The sequence below is a fragment of the Mauremys reevesii genome, linkage group 13 (assembly GCF_016161935.1).
Source record: "Mauremys reevesii isolate NIE-2019 linkage group 13, ASM1616193v1, whole genome shotgun sequence".
In the NCBI taxonomy this organism is placed as follows: domain Eukaryota; kingdom Metazoa; phylum Chordata; order Testudines; family Geoemydidae; genus Mauremys; species Mauremys reevesii.
The window spans coordinates 30,759,505-30,776,695 of record NC_052635.1 but is presented as its reverse complement, the minus strand read 5'-3'; the positions used below and the strand labels follow the sequence as shown (position 1 = coordinate 30,776,695).

At 44.6% G+C, this 17,191-nt stretch overlaps 1 protein-coding gene across 4 annotated transcripts in view; it reads right to left on the bottom strand.

Annotated features, from left to right (window-relative positions):
* LOC120380751 (adenosine deaminase-like) overlaps positions 1–17,191 on the bottom strand; it is a 95,264-nt gene that overhangs the window by 65,128 nt on the left and 12,945 nt on the right. For all 4 annotated transcript variants that reach the window (XR_005587855.1, XM_039498689.1, XM_039498688.1 and 1 more), the window contains exons 2-10: positions 15,870–15,931; positions 12,838–12,960; positions 12,500–12,643; positions 10,444–10,559; positions 8,187–8,308; positions 3,934–4,005; positions 2,668–2,769; positions 853–920; positions 205–334 (exon numbers count right to left, since the gene is read on the bottom strand). Coding sequence is in view for 3 of the 4 variants with exons in the window: in XM_039498689.1 (XP_039354623.1) it covers positions 205–334; positions 853–920; positions 2,668–2,769; positions 3,934–4,005; positions 8,187–8,308; positions 10,444–10,559; positions 12,500–12,643; positions 12,838–12,960; positions 15,870–15,931 (939 nt within the window). In the remaining variant the exon portion in view is untranslated. The remainder of the gene's footprint in view (positions 1–204; positions 335–852; positions 921–2,667; positions 2,770–3,933; positions 4,006–8,186; positions 8,309–10,443; positions 10,560–12,499; positions 12,644–12,837; positions 12,961–15,869; positions 15,932–17,191) is intronic.

Genomic DNA, 17,191 nt, shown 5'->3' with positions numbered 1-17,191 from the left:
GACGCAGACTCAAAAAAAACAAAACAAAACACTATCTTCACACTGCTGTTGTGCCCCACATAATTCAGCTTTTTCTGCCCCCGGTTTTAATGCCACTGAACTCTCTTCCAGTTTTATGATTAAAAATGAGATTTATCTCAGAAACGCTGGATCACATTAGGCTCCAGCACGCGGCTTTGCACAGAACATCCCACAACAACTTACCACTCTCTTGAGCTCCTCTTCAGTGAAGTCCAGGGACTGCTTAGCTATTTTGTAATCAGTCTCAACTGAAGAATTAAAAATGAGCGGGTCATCAGTGTTCAGGGAGTAATTGGCTTTATCTTTCCTAAACCTGGGAAAACAGAATTTAAAGTGGGACAAACATTAGAGTTCGCATAGTTTGTGTTTTTCCAAGTGTAAAATACACTAAAATCCCCACAGCTTTCCACCCAGTTTGGCTACTTTGTATCCAGTTAGACAGAAATTCCTACCAAAGCTGTAGTTTGCATTGCAAAACTTCACGTTGCTATTCACCACCCTACTTTTTAAATGCAACAATAAACCGTTTGTTGGACGGACATTCAAAGTGTCTGGCCCCACTACCTGCTCCAGAGCCCACAGCAATGCACTGCAATCCGGGGCTTAGCCTCCTGTCTGCTCAGAGCAGGGGCCTGACGCAGGCAGAAAGCTCTCCTGAAGGATAAAAATCTATCAGCATATTTGTTACAGCTCCTCTGAACTGGTCCCTTTGGTGATGCACAATACGCTGACAAATGGTTAGAACTTGCTTCTCATATGAAGTAATAAAGCAGCTTTACATAAGTGAAGTCTGAGTTAGTTACTTGAAAATAATATATTTAAACATCTTACTGAATTACTGGGTGTTTCCTAAAGTCTGGATCACATGCTCCGGTGAGGATACTGGACCAAGGACAGATCTATATGCGTATGGGAGGGGGGAAAGAAAAAAAAAAAAAAGGCAGACTCAGTCTCTTCCATAATACTGCTGCAAACAAATTCGGAAACTCTCCAGGCATGGACTGCCCTGAAAAGCACCATGCAGATTTACAGCTCTGGGAAGACAACAACAATCATTAAATCCCAGCCTCTGCAACGAGCATTTACCCCCATGTCTACTGGATATAAACATTTTTGAGCACTTTTATTTTCCGGCTATGGGTTTCTGCCCGTGCACAGAACCCCTTGTCATTCCCATCCCACCTCTCCCTCCCACCCCACCCCAGCCATTCTGGTAGAACAGCCCCCATCCGAGGGAGCAGTGACCTATGACTTTGCCATGTATAAAGGAAAGCCTGGCTAGGAATGTGACCACAGCCATCTGCTCAGGACGGTTTTACAGTAGAACCTCGGAGTTCCAGACACCTCAGGAATGGAGGTTATCCAACTCTGAAATATTCATAACTCTGAACAAGACCTTAGGGACTTCAATCACTGGGGAGTTGGGGCTGAAGCCCGGGGGTGGGCGGGGTGGGGGAGGGGTCAGGGCTTCTGACGCTTGGTAGCACCAGGACTTAGGACTTTAGATCTGGGGAGAGTGCTGGGGCTCAGGGCTTCAGTTCCCTGGCTCTGCTCTCGGTTTCTGCCTCGGAGGGGGTGCCTGGGCTCAGGGCTTCAGACCTGCAGCTCTGTTCCCAGCTTTTGCACTGCAGGGGGTTCTGGGGCTCCCCACGGCTCCGTTTCCCGTTTCAGCAGGGCAGAGGGCACCAGGGCTCTAGCTACGGGGGGAGTGCTGGGGCTGAAGCCTGGAAAGGAGCCAGGGGCTGAAGCCCTGAGCCCCAGTGCTCCAGAGGGTCAGAAGCCTCCCTGCCTGGAGCCCTGACCCCCGTCACCCTGCAACTGCAGCTCTAACCACCTGTCCCCAAGCTGGAGCCCCGAGTCCCAGGGCTAAAGCCCTGGGTGAGTAAAGTATTTGCTTTTTGTGCATGCGTGTCTCTGCTGCTACCTGATTACTTCCTGTTCCAGAGGGTGTCCGGTTGACCAGTGAGCCCATAACTCTGGTGTTTGTATCTTTGAGGGTCTACTGTACTGGTTAGTACATACTAAAGGCCCCGACCGGGTTTTGTTCTTTTGCACATCCGAGGAAGACATGCTCCCAAAGCTGGGACCTTTTAGAAGCACCAGGTTCTTCAAGATCTCACCTGCCACCACTCTCCCCACTGTGACTCCTGTGAGTCTAACACCATGGTCACTCACCCTCTGCCTGGGAAGGGGTAAAGGCATCTCTCTACTCAGAGAGCCAGTGCTGCTCCAAGCATCAGCTGAAGATGGACTAGATAATACAGGCTCCCTTTCCCCCAGGCTGAGCATGACGTGACCTCTGGCACTCAGCACAGAGAGGGATCCCAACTTGTATGTCCTTGGTGACATCACATTTCTGCTCAACAGCCCAGTTAGCTAAATGCTAGAGCCTTGTATGTCTGGTTTCCACCAAGAGCCTCAGCTAAATTCAAACTGTGGTGTGGCGGGCAGATTTCACTCCAAATGCTGTCAGCACTTGCACTCCAGGTGGCAGCAATTTCACCCCTATAGTAAAGACATTTATGTCCACACTCAGTATCCAAAGTGCTGACTTGTCATGCAGCCCAAACGAGGGCTGATCTCTCACTGTCAGTCAGAACAAGGTGATGGTTACACAACTGCCACCCCTGCAGAATTAGTCATTACCTCAAAATGTATCTTCCTACCCAACAGCTCCCTATAAAGGGCTGGGTCTTCCAGGACATGGTAGCCGTGGCCGATCCGTTCTGTCTTCAGGACATTGATTGCCTGTAGAGAATAGAAAACATGTAAAGTCTCTCTTAGTTCTGTGCAAGGGCCTGACTCCTGCTCCCCAGAGGATCAGGCAGGCCCACAGGAGCTCCAAACCCCATACCAGGATTCCAATCTACTGCCTGCATGCATGACATGGGGGCCCGGCTCTTAGGAGGGCCTGCTCCTTCCGAGCGCTATATGAGGCTTCGGCTCCCTCTTTTTATGATGCACAGACTCTGCTCCAGGGTGGATAAAAATCAATGATTTAAAAACAATAAATCTGATTTTATTTAAATCAGATTTTTTTGAGGGAAAAAAGATAATTTTAATTAAGGTATATTTTTGAGCTATAATGTCTATCAATGAATAGGGATTATAAATTCTAATTCTATAGTATGAGAATATATTCATGTAATGTTTAAGAATAGTTTTGTAAATGAGTTCTAATAGTTCATGGATTAGGGATCCAATTTATGGGGTTCCAGGGGCATCTGTATAGATTGTTTAGGTTAATCTTTCTATCTACTCAATGGGACTCAGTGGTCAGTCTGGAAGATACCATCAGAGATGCTTAGTTTTGCTGTTGAAGAAAAAAATCCAGAATATATAACATTGTTGTTTTAGTTAACTAAAACAATTTATACGTCTGTCTGGTGATGTTCTCCTCCTAGTACAGCATGGCAAGAAAATCCTCCAAATATTAATGATTAACCTGTTGAATTGGAGATATTTATGAAGTCATTGGGAGGTGAACTCTCTCTTTCAATCACCTTTGGTAAATGAAATAACTAAACAATCATTCATTTTCTGATATAGCTGTAAAACTAATTGAAAATTTTTCAAAATAAATCACTTTAAAAATGTATAGTGTGTACCTTCTAAAAATGAAACCCACATCTTTCTCTGAGCTGTGAAGAATATGTATTAAGGTTATAACAACCAACAAAAATGAATTTTTATGTCGAAATCCACAATTAAATTGAGTCTTCCTGACTAGTGATTTAAATCAAATCCAGCCTACTCTGTTCCCTTAGAGCAATGGAGGGATTTAGCTCCCAGGGGCTACCGAGTGATGGGCCAGGATTTGGCCCTAGCTACCTTTGTTCCCTGCATTACAATACAGAGTACTTTGCAGCTCTGCTGTAACTTATTCCACTACCCTGCTCTGGGGTTTCTTACCTCCTTGATGACAGAGGGTGGCCCAATCTCCCCAGCATGGACAGTGCGATGAATGCCACATCTTTCAGCTTCCTGGAAAAGCCCACATGAAGCAAAAAGAGTGAAAATGCTGCTGTGAACTTAGGGAGGCACAGAGATGGGGGCAGGGGGGAGAGATATCAACAAATTATCATCAGGACAGCAGCCCCACCACCGACTACTCTCTGCCTTCAAGACAGAGCGAATTAGGCTGAGAGCTCTAGAGCAGCCAACCGCTCCCACCCCAGGAGTAACGACTGTGGAGCAACACAATCAAAACAAGAAGAAAATAATTACCAATCTCAGATTGGTGTAGGAGCTGGGTAGGTGAGTGTCTGGGAAGCCCAGCCAGGACTAGGCAATGAAAGCAGTCAAAGGCTGGCAGCTATTCATAGCCCACATGCAGCGAGTTTGGTGAGTCTCAGTCCAGTCCCTGGTGTTCACATCACACAAACACCCCCACAACTACAACTGCCCCTCTTGCTGGCAGTCTCAGCAGATAGACCAAAGACTAACTGAGCCATGGAGATTGTCCTTCCCTCTCCTCCCCTTGAGGCACACTGGCTGAGGTGATGTGGCAGGGGGGGGGAAGTTCCCACTGCTGTCGCCTGAGCCGTACCTGTTCTAGAGAGGAGGACCTGCTGTCTCAGAGGCTCTCAGCATGGCACTTCTCATCAGTGACTAAACAGGATTCTACAGATCTGGAAAATCCCAAACGCCAAAGTCCTGAGCATGGGAATGGGCACTGAGCTGATGTTATAGGGATCTTACCAGAGGCAGCACGCACGTACACACACACACACCCTTCAGGAAGTTGCTGTTTTATATTACTGAATTTTTCATGTGCTTTGTGAATTTTCCACTTGGTTTGCAACCACTCCAGGCTCCGCTCTGAACTACTGGGTAAGACATGGCTCTGCTTGGTATGTTAATAAGAAAAGCCTAGTTGTGTCTATCTGAAATTAAATCGAGACTCCCTGTGTCTGCAGTGATAGATTTGTTTTAACACACACTTGTCATATGTCCTGCACAGAACAGGGACTCAGACGGTTACCCCGAAGGCTGACCATTCAGTCAGGGCTACGCTTACCCTCCCTTCCCTTCACACTGGCCTTTCACTTGTGTCAGAAACTGTTAATTTGGGGAGTTCCGAGGATGAACAGATTAATTCAACCCCCTCCACGATATCTATGGAATGACTCCAGGAAGCTTTGGATTGGGCTCTGAACTATCAGAGCGCAATGCTCCTCCTACTGATCCCTATGTTTGATTAAGTAAGAGTCAATGAGAGTTTTGCCATTGACTTCAATGAAGCATGACAGGGCCTTCAGGTTAGGGCTCTGAGCAATGTGTTTCAGAGAACCCAAAGTCAACAATTTAAGACAAAGATTCTGTGGTCAGGCAAAACTCCCGCTGAAGTCTGTGAAAGCTTTGACTGAGTCAGGACTGCAGGAGGTGGTTCTGAAGCCAGAGGTCTTAAAGATAAACAAAGTTTTGTTTTAAACACTATTTTGTTTCCAATGTGTGTTAAATGCACAGGCCAACTCTCGGGGCAATGGCGCCCAGTGCGAGTCTCCCTGCCTGCCCAATTCCCATCATTTTGCCAGCTCACTTTACCAAAGTCATGCACATGAAGCAAATTAAGAGCCAATGTGTCTGCTCGCTTTTATTGTTCATTTATGTATCCCCCTCTGGTGCACTATGCGGATTAGAAAACAGATTTCTGTGGGCGAGGGGGTGTGTGCTGGGGATGAGGGAAGCCAGGAATATTTCCCCCACCTCCACTCTCAGGGTATGTCTACACCGCAATCACAGGTGCGACTGGAGCTCGGGCAGACATAATAGAGCTACATTTAATCTAGCTAGCTCAGGTTCCAGAGCAGTGAAGCTGCAGCAGCGCACGCTACAGTGTGGGGTAGCTGCCCAAGAATGACACAGGGTTACAGGCAGGTCTCTACAGTCCACACCGAAGCATGTGCTCTCACACCTTCACTGCTCCACGATCTGAAATAGCTGGATTAAAGCTTAGCTCAAGTATGTCTACATGAGCTGCAATCACACAGCCCCCGATTGCTATAAAGACATCCCCTCCAAACAGCCTCCTCTGGCTCTAAATAACCCAGAACTTCCCAACCAAGGAGATGGGCGGCTCTAGACATTTCGCCGCCCCAAGCATGGCGTCATGCCACGGGGGGCGCTCTGCCGCTCGCCGGTCCCGCAGCTCCGGTGGACCTCCCGCAGGCATGCCTGCGGAGGGTCCTCTGGTCCCACGGCTCCGGTAGACCTCCTGCAGGCGTGCCTGCGGAGGGTCCGCTGGTCCCGCGGCTCCGGTGGAGCTGCAGGACCAGCAGACCCTCCGCAGGCATGCCGCCGAAGGCACCCTGCCTGCCGCCCTCCTGGCGACTGGCAGAGCGCCCCCCGTGGCATGCCGCCCCAAGCACGCGCTTGGCATGATGGGGCCTGGAGCCGCCCCTGCAAGGAGATTGTCCATTCCTCTCTGCATGCTTCTTTGATTTATAGCATCACTTGCCTACAACATTAGCACCAGCTAATTATCTAAAGTCACAGCTTCAAAATCTTTACATGGCTTCCTCCCACAACCTACTGCAGGCAATTCACAAACAGAACTCTCCCTGCTATCGCCAATTGTAGTGACAATCATTGACTCCTGCCAGCCAGAGTTTAAATGGTAACAACTGAAAACTGGGAATGCCGGTCCAAGGGCAGACATCTGATCCCTTCACCATAAGCCTCTCATTTCATAAGTCACATTACCCATACTACTGTTGGTGTGTGAAGCTCTAGTGTGAGGGCAATTTAGAAAGGGAGCATTCTACTTTCATGCCGGCTGAGAAAGCCTGACAAATTGGAACTTTTGTTCCTTTCATGTTTCTCTGAGTCTGAATGAGACAAGAACAATTCAAATCCTTCGGGCTGAAATTTGGACTTTGAGACCCCACGCATAGCAAGCTAGATATTAACTGATAAACGTATTTTCCATCCTGTTTTATCAACCTTTAAACTGCCTGGACATAACGTGATAAGCAACTAATTGATTCATCTTGTATAATGCAAGTATAACAGTTGCACGAGATGAAGGTACGGCTGCTTGATTAGTGCTCATGACAAGGAACTTCAGCATGTTAGAAAGGATAAGAAACTGCTACATATGTAATATCTTATCAATAAGTGGTTAATTGAAAGATGATAGCAAGTGAGGAACTGCATGGATTTAAAAAATGGCATTGGGCATTTAAGCAAGGAGATACCGATTGTGAAAGTACAGGAGTTCAAGGCCCTACAAAACAAAGTACATTTCTTCCATACTCTTCTCCTCACCCTCAAGTTTTTGCTTTCACATTAGTATTGATTCCCATGACAACCACAGATGGCAGTCGGACTGTTAAGTACAACAGTACACCCCTGAGATAGCCATGATTCTACCTGAACCAGTCACCTGACATCCAGCACTATTTTAAATTCAGTGTCCTCTCAGGCTGTGTTCCTGAGAACTCTCAGATCCCACTGACCTATGCCAATCATGTAACTTCTTAAATACAACCACCACTAGAGTGCTAAAATCCTTATATACAGATGGGAGATATTTGCATTGGGCTTCCTTTTTAAACTACAGTAAAGTAACACGGTCTAGTTAAAAAGAATACATTTCAGGAAAGAAGTCTCCTCCAATACCATCATCTTAGATTATTATAATGGGGAAAAAAAAACCTTTGAACATACATTTACACAGTTTCTCTGATTGATTTAGTTTTTGCATTTTACTCAGCTGGAGACAGTGAAAAGGGACTAGCCAGCTTCATTTTTGGTATTGAGTTATGATCCTGCAGAGCAACATAAGCAGGCAGCCCAATGCAGATTCACTGGAGCACCCAGGCGGATCTGAATGCAGGATTATTTTACCATCCATTTCACTTTGTCGTTCTGTGCACTAGCTCAGTGCTGCAGAACCAAGGTTGTGAACGCAGCTGGGACATGATAAAAACATCTCTTCATACTTAAATTATGTATATGCTCTATTAGTAATTTAAACACCAAATTAAAAGTAGTATTTCTGCTATGCCAATAAAACACTTCTATACATTTTAAGACATGTATAAGTCCTACGGGCCATTTTGGATCTGAACTACTTGCCAGATCCCCTTTGTACTGTGCTCTGTCTGCACCAACTAGAAAGAATTTGATGCAAGATTTTTTGAGAAGCTCATTGAACAAACCTCATAAGCCTTCCTATGCTCTGGGAAGGTCTCAGACACCAACTCATCCCCAGCCAGGTCTATGGCTACCACCGTATTGTTCTGGTATTTCTTACACAGCTCCACCACCTCCAATGACCAGCCTGGAAAGAAGAGCAGCTGGATTCAAGAAAAACATTCCACAAGGGTCACCCCTGAGCTCTTGTCCAAACAGATGTGGTTGTTCAGATGAATACAAAAATTAAGTGCATTTGCTTTCTGGGATTTTTCCCTGAGTTTGAAGCCCTATAAAAGCAACAAAACCCTAAAGCCAGATTTACAGACCAGAGTCAGATAGGAATAGACCCACTAACAAGTGAGCTCACTGCCTGTAAAGTTGGTAGGTGTGACAGGTTTTAGCCCCTTTTTATTAGGCTTTTAGGTGAGCCTTCTTCATTATCATACACAACCCTTGACAAGCAAAAACATGAGTCATCCCCCCCCAGTATATTTTGCACCTTACTTTGCACTTTAGAATGTATGTGCCTGACTACATGGTATGGGAAGAACTCCCAGCTGCAAGCCCCTGCTTTCTCATTATCACAGTACCTGCAGAATGCTTCACTTGGCAGGGCGATGCTTTGTACAGAGCTGAAAGCAGAAGGGGCTTTTCTAGTAACAGGAATCAAGAGGGGGCCATGGCTGGGCTCCAGGGAGGAGGGGGTTCGGGTGTATTGGCTGGGGGGAGGGGCACAGCAGGGCTCTGAGGAGGGAGGGGTTGTAGGTGTCTGGCACTCTCAGCTGGGCTCTGGGGGCAGGGGGAAGAGGGTAGAGAAACAGGAACTGGGTGTCACAGAGGTTTCTTAACTCTATATTCCTGGGGGAATGTTTGTGTTTGTCTGTATTGTTACAGACATACTTGCTGACAGGTATTTTCAAATAAATTACCAAAATAATTGAAACTGGTGTGATTATGCAGGGTTGTGTTGACAAATAAAATTTGTAGAATTTTAAAATATCGTGTGCAGAATTTTAATTTTTTTTAGTGCAGAATGCCCCCAGGAGGATAAAAGCAGATAGGCGCCTAGTGGGATTTTCAAAAATGTTTAGGTGACTTTCAAAATCTCACTAGGCTCCTGGCTGCATTTTCAGGCACCTACATGTTTAAGTTTTTTGGCATTTAATAAATGTGGCTTAGTGTATTTGACCTGGTTTTTGGACCTGATCCTGCAGAGAGCATTAAGAAACAGTGGATTATTTAGTTAGCCCTCATCATAACCAGACAATGGAAGTGCAGTCATTTTATAATTGTTCTCCTTGGCCATGGAACGTTTCCAACTTGGGCATCTACTCTGCATCTTTACCGGAAGCACTGGAAGGTATCTTTGTTACTGCTTTTAACTGCTGATCATTTTTGTTCTACACTGTGCTTTGGGATACTGGGAACAGCAATATAGGATACACATTTCCAACTCCGCCTCCCAAAAGAGTCTAGAAATTTGTTTCATTCTCAACTAGGAGCTCAAGTTTCCCCCATCTTTCTCATGGAAGGGGATAATACTGAACAAGGTTCCAGTATGGACCGAAGCAGTGTATTTCAAGGGTTTGGTTTGTTTAATACCAGAATTAGAAGAAGGCATATTATATGTGGTATTTCAACATACAACTAATAGTCTCTTCACAAGCAACCTGTCTGCCCTGAATCCCAGGTATAACAAACAATCCCTTAACCAGGCCACATCTTCTCTAACCCCAGCTGGAGCTGTCCTACGTCACTCTACCCAGCTCTTGGTTTTTATTTTAAAGCTATCTGCAGGAAACGGAAATGAATGACACCCACTCCACTTAACCTGTTTTGCATCTCCAAGAGATGCTGCTATCCATCTGATATGCCAGAGCATGTACACTACCCCATTAAGTGGCTTAGACAAACCTGAGCACAACACTAAGCTGGTTAGAAATTGCTTTTTGCAGAAACAGAAAAAACGGAGGTAGCAACCTTCAATCTTGAGACTGGGGAGATGTCAGATTTACCCGCTCCCCGGAGATAAAAGAGCTGGAAATCACTGAGTGGGTATGAAGAGTGGCTTCTCCTCCCTCAGTCTCTCTCTTCCACCAGCACCTACATGGGAAATAGCCATCACCTTCCCATGGCACTGAGACAGCATTCAACCCAGAACTGAGCAACTGATGCTTCCCGAATATTTCCCCAAAGGATCTCAATTCATGGCATTCCACACACACCTAAAAGGGTCAGGAAAGGAGGGAGCAGAGCAGCAGGTGAACTGTAATACATTACTTGGCATATGGCGCATGCAGCATAGAATAGACCTGGCTTTGATGTTGAAATCCCTTTCTCCATCCTGTAATCCCTGATTAACGAGGTGAACCACTTCATCCGGAGTAAGGTCGCCCCTGCGGGAAGAAAACTTCGAAGTTAGCTAGCAAGCTCGTGAGGTTCGGCACCCCAGCAATCCCAGAGGAAGAGAAACTGCTTCCCGAATGGTAACATCACTGAGCTGGTTGTATTATTGCTGTGGGCTGTTAAATACAGGAGAATCCAAACACTGCCCAACCAATGTGATCACACTGGCAAAATGCCAGAAAGCTAAGGGCCACATTTATATCAAAAAAGGGGTATACTGCAGCCACCCTCATGCTGAACACTGGACCAGCCCCCTCAGAGCAAGAGGGAGCATGATCTGCCAGGAACTGTAGTTTCAGGGCCAGATTTACAAAGGTATTAGGCACCTGGTAGCATTTACAAAAGTGTCTAAGCAGGTTAGGCCTCTGACTCCCTTAGGCTCATCTGTGAATCTCCCTTTGTGCCTACGTGCAGCACTAGCCTCCTCTGTAACTGAGGTCCTCAGTGACCCGCATCTGTTTGGAGGATGAGGGAGGCGGCACTGCAGAGCTGCGTGGGATGCATGGTGGCCAGAGAGAGACACTTTCACAAACCCCGCGCTAGATCACCGTATTGCTTTAAGTAAATGAACCAGTTTGCCAGCTAGGGAAGAGGAACCTTTTTCCTTTTCTTTTTTTTTTTGGCCAGAAAGTCTTATTAAGATGCAGAGCTTTGCACTATCCTGGCAGCAGTGAGCAGAGTGACACAAAAAGCAGCAGACGCCCCAAACCATGTTTTGTGAGAAATCCCAGAGGTCTCCTTGCAAAGCTCGGTGCTGGTTTAATTAGCAACACGCTGTTCTAAAGAGCGCAGATGACACAGAAAGACAGACTGAGAGCTACCAGGGCTGCTCCCAAAGGCTCAGCCCACTAACTTTGCTGGCAGAAAATGTTACATTTTGGATGGGGGGTTGGGGTGGGGATGTGTATCTGAACTCTGGCGACTTCTTGAAGGGGGAGCAGTTTAAGCCGAAAATCTAACAGCTGTTTTCCACTCAGACAAGACAATGCCACTGGGGCTAGTTGTCCTCAGAAGAGTGCAGCAGATGGAATGGTTACCAAAGGAAGAACATTTTAGGGAGAGAAGGAAAAGCATATACATGACTATTACTACATTCCAGATAGAAATAAAAGGTGTGCTGCCCCCCTCTGGTCCTACATAAACTGGGATTGGATTATACACCAAGTATCTGACACCAGTGCTAGGCTTCTCCTTGCCTGAGCTGAAAACAACAGTGGGACCTCACTGATTTGTACAGATGGGGAGATTCATTGCAAGTTTCAGTGAACTCAGTGATTTACCAAGTGGTGAATGAACAATTAAAAAAAAAAAAAAAAAAGAATCTCAAAATGTACTTGGTTCATTTACTTTGCCTACAGCAGTTTAGTTTTGTTTGTAATCCTCAATAGTTAGCATGCTGCGGCATGTTCTGGAAAAAGATAATTGAGATTTCACTACAGCACTCTGCTATTAAGCCTTTGAGGAAGTGGGAAGGCAGAAGGAGGGGTTACCAAAGCACAGATGAAACAGCTTCTAGTGTACCGTCCTTGTTAAGGCATATTAATGTAACCTAACTTGTGCTTTCCAATGCACCTGTATGGATTCAGCTCTCCATTTTGTTTAAAAGCATAACTGCACATATGAAGTGTGCATAATTGCATACCCTAATTTCTATGCACAATTATCAAAATTGTGCTTGCTCACTGGGTAATTACCAGCAAGTGTGTCTAATTAGTTATGTGCCTATACAACTACTGTAATTGCACATGTAAATTAGGCACACAATTATACATCTAAAATAATGAAAATCTGGCTCTCAAGTTATAAATCCTCCTTATTATCTGCCGGGAACAAAACTGTGTTCTCCATTTGCTAGTCAGTGGCTTTCATGGTTCAAGCAGATCTCAGCATGTCATGTTGGCACAGTCTTAAACTTAATGGATTCACTCACTCTTCTTGGTCCCATGGAACAGGATGAACTTTGCAGTTGGCTAGGAGATGAGGGCTGTACCTGACCTCAACATAGATGACACCTTCTTTTGCTTTCATTTCTACAAACTCATAGGCTATTCTTCTCACAGCATCACGGTCTCCCCTGTAAGGAAAAGAACAGGATTAGTCTGACTTATGAGTTCTCAGAAACCTATGGGCTGCTGATCAACAAGACTGAGGAGAGTGGACCTGCTGTGGGTCTGAAAACCATACATGCCCCAAATTGACAATTCTAGCTTGCAGGTGCCTGAAACCAATAAGAAGCTTGCAGCAGTTACCAGGGAATAAGTTACTTACGCAATGGCAGGCATGTAGAGAGCAAACTTTTCTAGAAATTGGGTGAGAGTGAGTGGCTCCGAGTAACTGATGTGCTCCAAGAGGTCTTCAACAGTGTCACCAGGGAGCGGAATTCCTCTTTTCCTAGAAATTGATACACATTTCACTGACAAGGATTTGGGTTACACTTTTATTTAGAAACATAGTCCATGCTGCTGAAGCCTGCTTTGAGTCTATTTCTCCACAGAACAGATACAGTCTTTTAAAAAATGCCTCACATATGTGCCTCAGCAGTCCCATCCGGATAAGAGAGGACTCTGATCTCTATCACCAATAACAGACCCAGAACTATCCAAAGAAACTGAGCCAAACAGAACCTTTCTTTTCCTGGTGCTTTGGTACTTTCTAGTCCTGGAAGCATAAAGGACAAATTATTTCAAGAAAGAAATTTCCAGCCCCAATTATATAGACTCAAGAGCTGCCAAACATTGGACTGAACTGAGTCACTGAACCTTCTCAGGTTTGCCTGTTGCTAGTTTCCAGGAGCTAGTCAATCCTTGACCTTTCTGCTGAGGCTGCCAACAATAGAGAAAAATTGTGATGTGGTTTCTCTGATGTGGAAATCTTTACACTGTGAACCAAGGCTGATACCCAACAAGCCCTTCACTGAGAAGCCATCAAAGAGCTTCCAGATAGGAAAGCCCATCCACCTCTACCAAAAATGGGCTGTCTCTGAGCTTGTGAGCTGGAGAGGAAAGGCTCCAGATCTCATTACCAAGGGCTTGGCTTTCTCCAGTTCCAAAAGCCAACTACACAAGCTATCTGCAAGAAAACAGCCTGACTGATATTGCTCCTCTGCTCAACGTGTACACACGTTTTATTGCTCGGTGGTATAGGAAATCTACATTACAATCAGAGTTCAGAGGCAAAGGCAGTTACCACAGATTAAGATCCTGGCACTCAGCATAAGTCATTCATTACTATTAAGTATAGGATGACCAGACAGCAAGTGTGAAAAATTGGGATGGGGGTGGGGGGGGTAATAGGAGCCTATATAAGAAAAAGCCCCAAACATCAGGACTGTCCCTATAAAATCAGGACATCTGGTCACCCTAGTTAAGTATTACTCTTTTCATGTTGCCCTTTTCACTCTGATGACACATCGTTTGTCCAATTTAAATGACAGACATCTCCTTGCCATGCCCTACATTGAATGCTTCAATTAATGAGACGGATTTTCTTGATGCACCTTCTGAATATTCATCTTGGCTGCATCGCAGAAACTACTGCCAGTTCAGAAGGCACCTTAGCCATGGCCTGAGAAGTAATTTCTCCCCCCCAAAAAATATTTTATCAAATCCTCCAATCCATCCATCTATGGTGATGCCACATCTGTTCCATTTTTACTGGAAATTGCTTTCATGTCTAAAGCCCCCTCAACTATGTTGAAGTGTTATTTGTTGGGACATGGGAAAGAACCTGCAACGGCTGGTTGTTAGAGTCAACCTTATCATGACACTCTTGATAAGAGGGATTTCTGCTATACTTTGGCAAACAATGCCAGATTTCTAATGTCCTTTATCTTTAAATGAAACTTCTTCCAGGTGTGAAAGTTTACGTTTATCTTGTTTAAAATGATAGAGCCAGGTCCTCAAGTTGTTCATTATTTACTCTGCCACTCATCAAGTGTATGTGTCAATTAACCAGAGTTTGCCTCTCCGACAGAGCCCATCTGCTCCTTCTTGGTTAAGCCAGCAATGAAGCCACAGCACTGAAGATTTTTCTTGGCAATGGGTTACATCTAGCACAAGGCAACTTTTTTGCCGCAGAACCTTTTTTTTTTCCTGCACAAAACCCTTTTTTCCCCACTCCAAAACAAAAACAGACCCCACAGAGTCGGGTCAAATTTGGTGTTCTGGGGAAAAAAAGTTTCAACTTTTCTTCATTTTGGAATTTCCCTCAATTTTAAAGAGATTTGAAAATTTTCAAATTCAAAACCAAATGTTATGGTTGACATGACACAAACCGTTTTTTCCCCAACATTTAGTTTGGCAAAAATTTCAAAACATTTTCGTTTCAGCTCAACCCAAAACAATTTTTTTTCAGACCTGCTCCTGAACTGAATATCCAATTATTTACACAGCCCTAATAATACCATCTGGTTTTAAGATGGCAAGGCAGGAACAAACAGAAAATGTACACGGAGTGCTAAGGGAGAAAACCCCTCCTGAAAACACAAACACTAGCATTGGTAGTATTGCAAGTACAACTGACCCAGCCAATTGCTTTCTGCAGACCAGGGACTGGCAGTCAACTACAAGGGACAGCCGGTGGCAATGCTGATGCATGAGGGTTGTTTGCGCTTTGCAAAACTCTTGCAGTTATTGAGACAGATCACTGCGCTGTTTTATGTACATATTTAGAAATGGACTCATAACTCATTCTTTCTAAATCCGTTTGGAAGCCTGACCACAAAATCTGTTTCCTCATCTAACCTGCTCATGGTGTTGTCTATAACTCTGCTTGGTTTGTGGCTTGTGAGCATAAAGAGAGGGGCACTAAGTCACTGTTTGGTTACATATTTGGCATCAATTCAGTCCAGTTTCCCTACTACACTATTAGAAAGTGGACAGTTCTGTGCATCATGTACTCAGTCACAGTGTTGGTCTACACTCCGACTAGGACATGCTAGTGACAGCCGTTTGTTGTTTGCACATTTCAAGCAGAGTTTCCCGGATGGGCATGGACAGAGAACTTTTTGTCTGAGAATTGGGATGTCAGAACCGGGGGTGGGGATATACAGTGATTCCATAGGGCAGTTTCGTTGGCAAACAATAACAAACAAAAAATCCTTGTCTTTGCCAGATAGAATCTTGCTAATAGAAAGCTACAATTATGTTTATACATCCTAACATGGGACTAATCAGCAAGGAGAGGGCCAAATTCTAGGAATTTTCCTTTTTACACAGAGGTGCCTCTGTTCAGGAAATCTTTACAAATCAAAGCACCCAGCTAAACACACTAAACCAAAATGTTATTTTTTAACAACTCACTTGCCAAAGTGTAAGATTGTTTCTGGCTTAATGGAGCCATCCAGGTGGACATGAAGTTCTACCTGTTTAAAAAAAAAAAAAAAAAAAAGACAAACAACATTCATATAACTGTGAAAGTGATCTCTGGATCAGAAGATGCTACAAATACAGCCAGTGTGGTAGAGTCACAAGATGGGAGCTAAAAGAGAGAACTTAAAAAGCTACACAATATAGAAAAGATACTAGGATAAGTTATTTATTGAATGTCTGAAAATTGACAGAATTGGATTCATTGTTCTTCCCGGAAGTCACATTTTTAACATTCCTTTACAAGCAAACTCTGTTTCCAGCAACTTTTACACTGCTCAGGAAGTTGTCCTACTCATATTTGGGCCCAAGGCCACCCAGAGGATTCAGGGGGCCTGGGGCAAAGCAATTTCAGGGGCCCTTTCCATAAAAAAAAGTTGCAATACTATAGAATACTATATTCTTGTGAGGGCCCCTGTGGGGCCTGGGGCAAATTGCCCCACTTGCCACCCCCCCCCCCCCCCCGAGCGACCTTGGGAAAAATAAACTTTTAAAAACCTTCCACATCTGGCACAAACCCAGTTTTGAGAAAACTTCTTTTCAAGTCACCTTTACAAGGTATGACTGGTTCTCAGCATCAGCTAGTGATAAAAGGCACTAAAGCTCATTAAAAGGGTTGGATAAATATTTTCCGTCAAACCTTTTTTTGGATCGAAAACTAGGGGTTTTTAAAAAGCAGGAAAAAAAAATCACAGACAATGTCTGCTTTGCTTCAAAATTTGTTGTGTTTTTTTTTAAATCGAAAAGCTGAAATTAGTCTGCCAAAACCTGAACATGGTTTGGGGTTTCAGAAGCGTGTGGCCAAATATTTGCTGCTTGCTGTGTTTGATTGTTTAAAGAAACAATAAAAAAATTCTGCTTTAAAAAAAATCCAAAACTTTTGAACCACCTCAGCTTGTGACCAAACGCCTGAGCCCATCCAGTCAGAGATTTTTCCAGGTTTCTGATATTCTGCTGGCTTCCTTGACTCATATCTGTCTCCATAACTTTGGGTTCATTTAGGTTAGAACATAAGAATGGCCATACTGAGTCAGACCAAAGGTCCATCCAGCCCAGTATCCTGTCTACCGACAGCAGCCAATGCCAAGTGCCCCGAGGGAGTGAACCTAACAGGTAATGATCAAGTGATCTCTCTCCTGCCGTCCATCTCCACTCTCTGACAAACAGAGGCTAGGGACACCATTCCTTACGTATCCTAACTAATAGCCATTAATGGACTTAACCTCCAGGAATTTATCTGTTTCCCAGAGACTGAC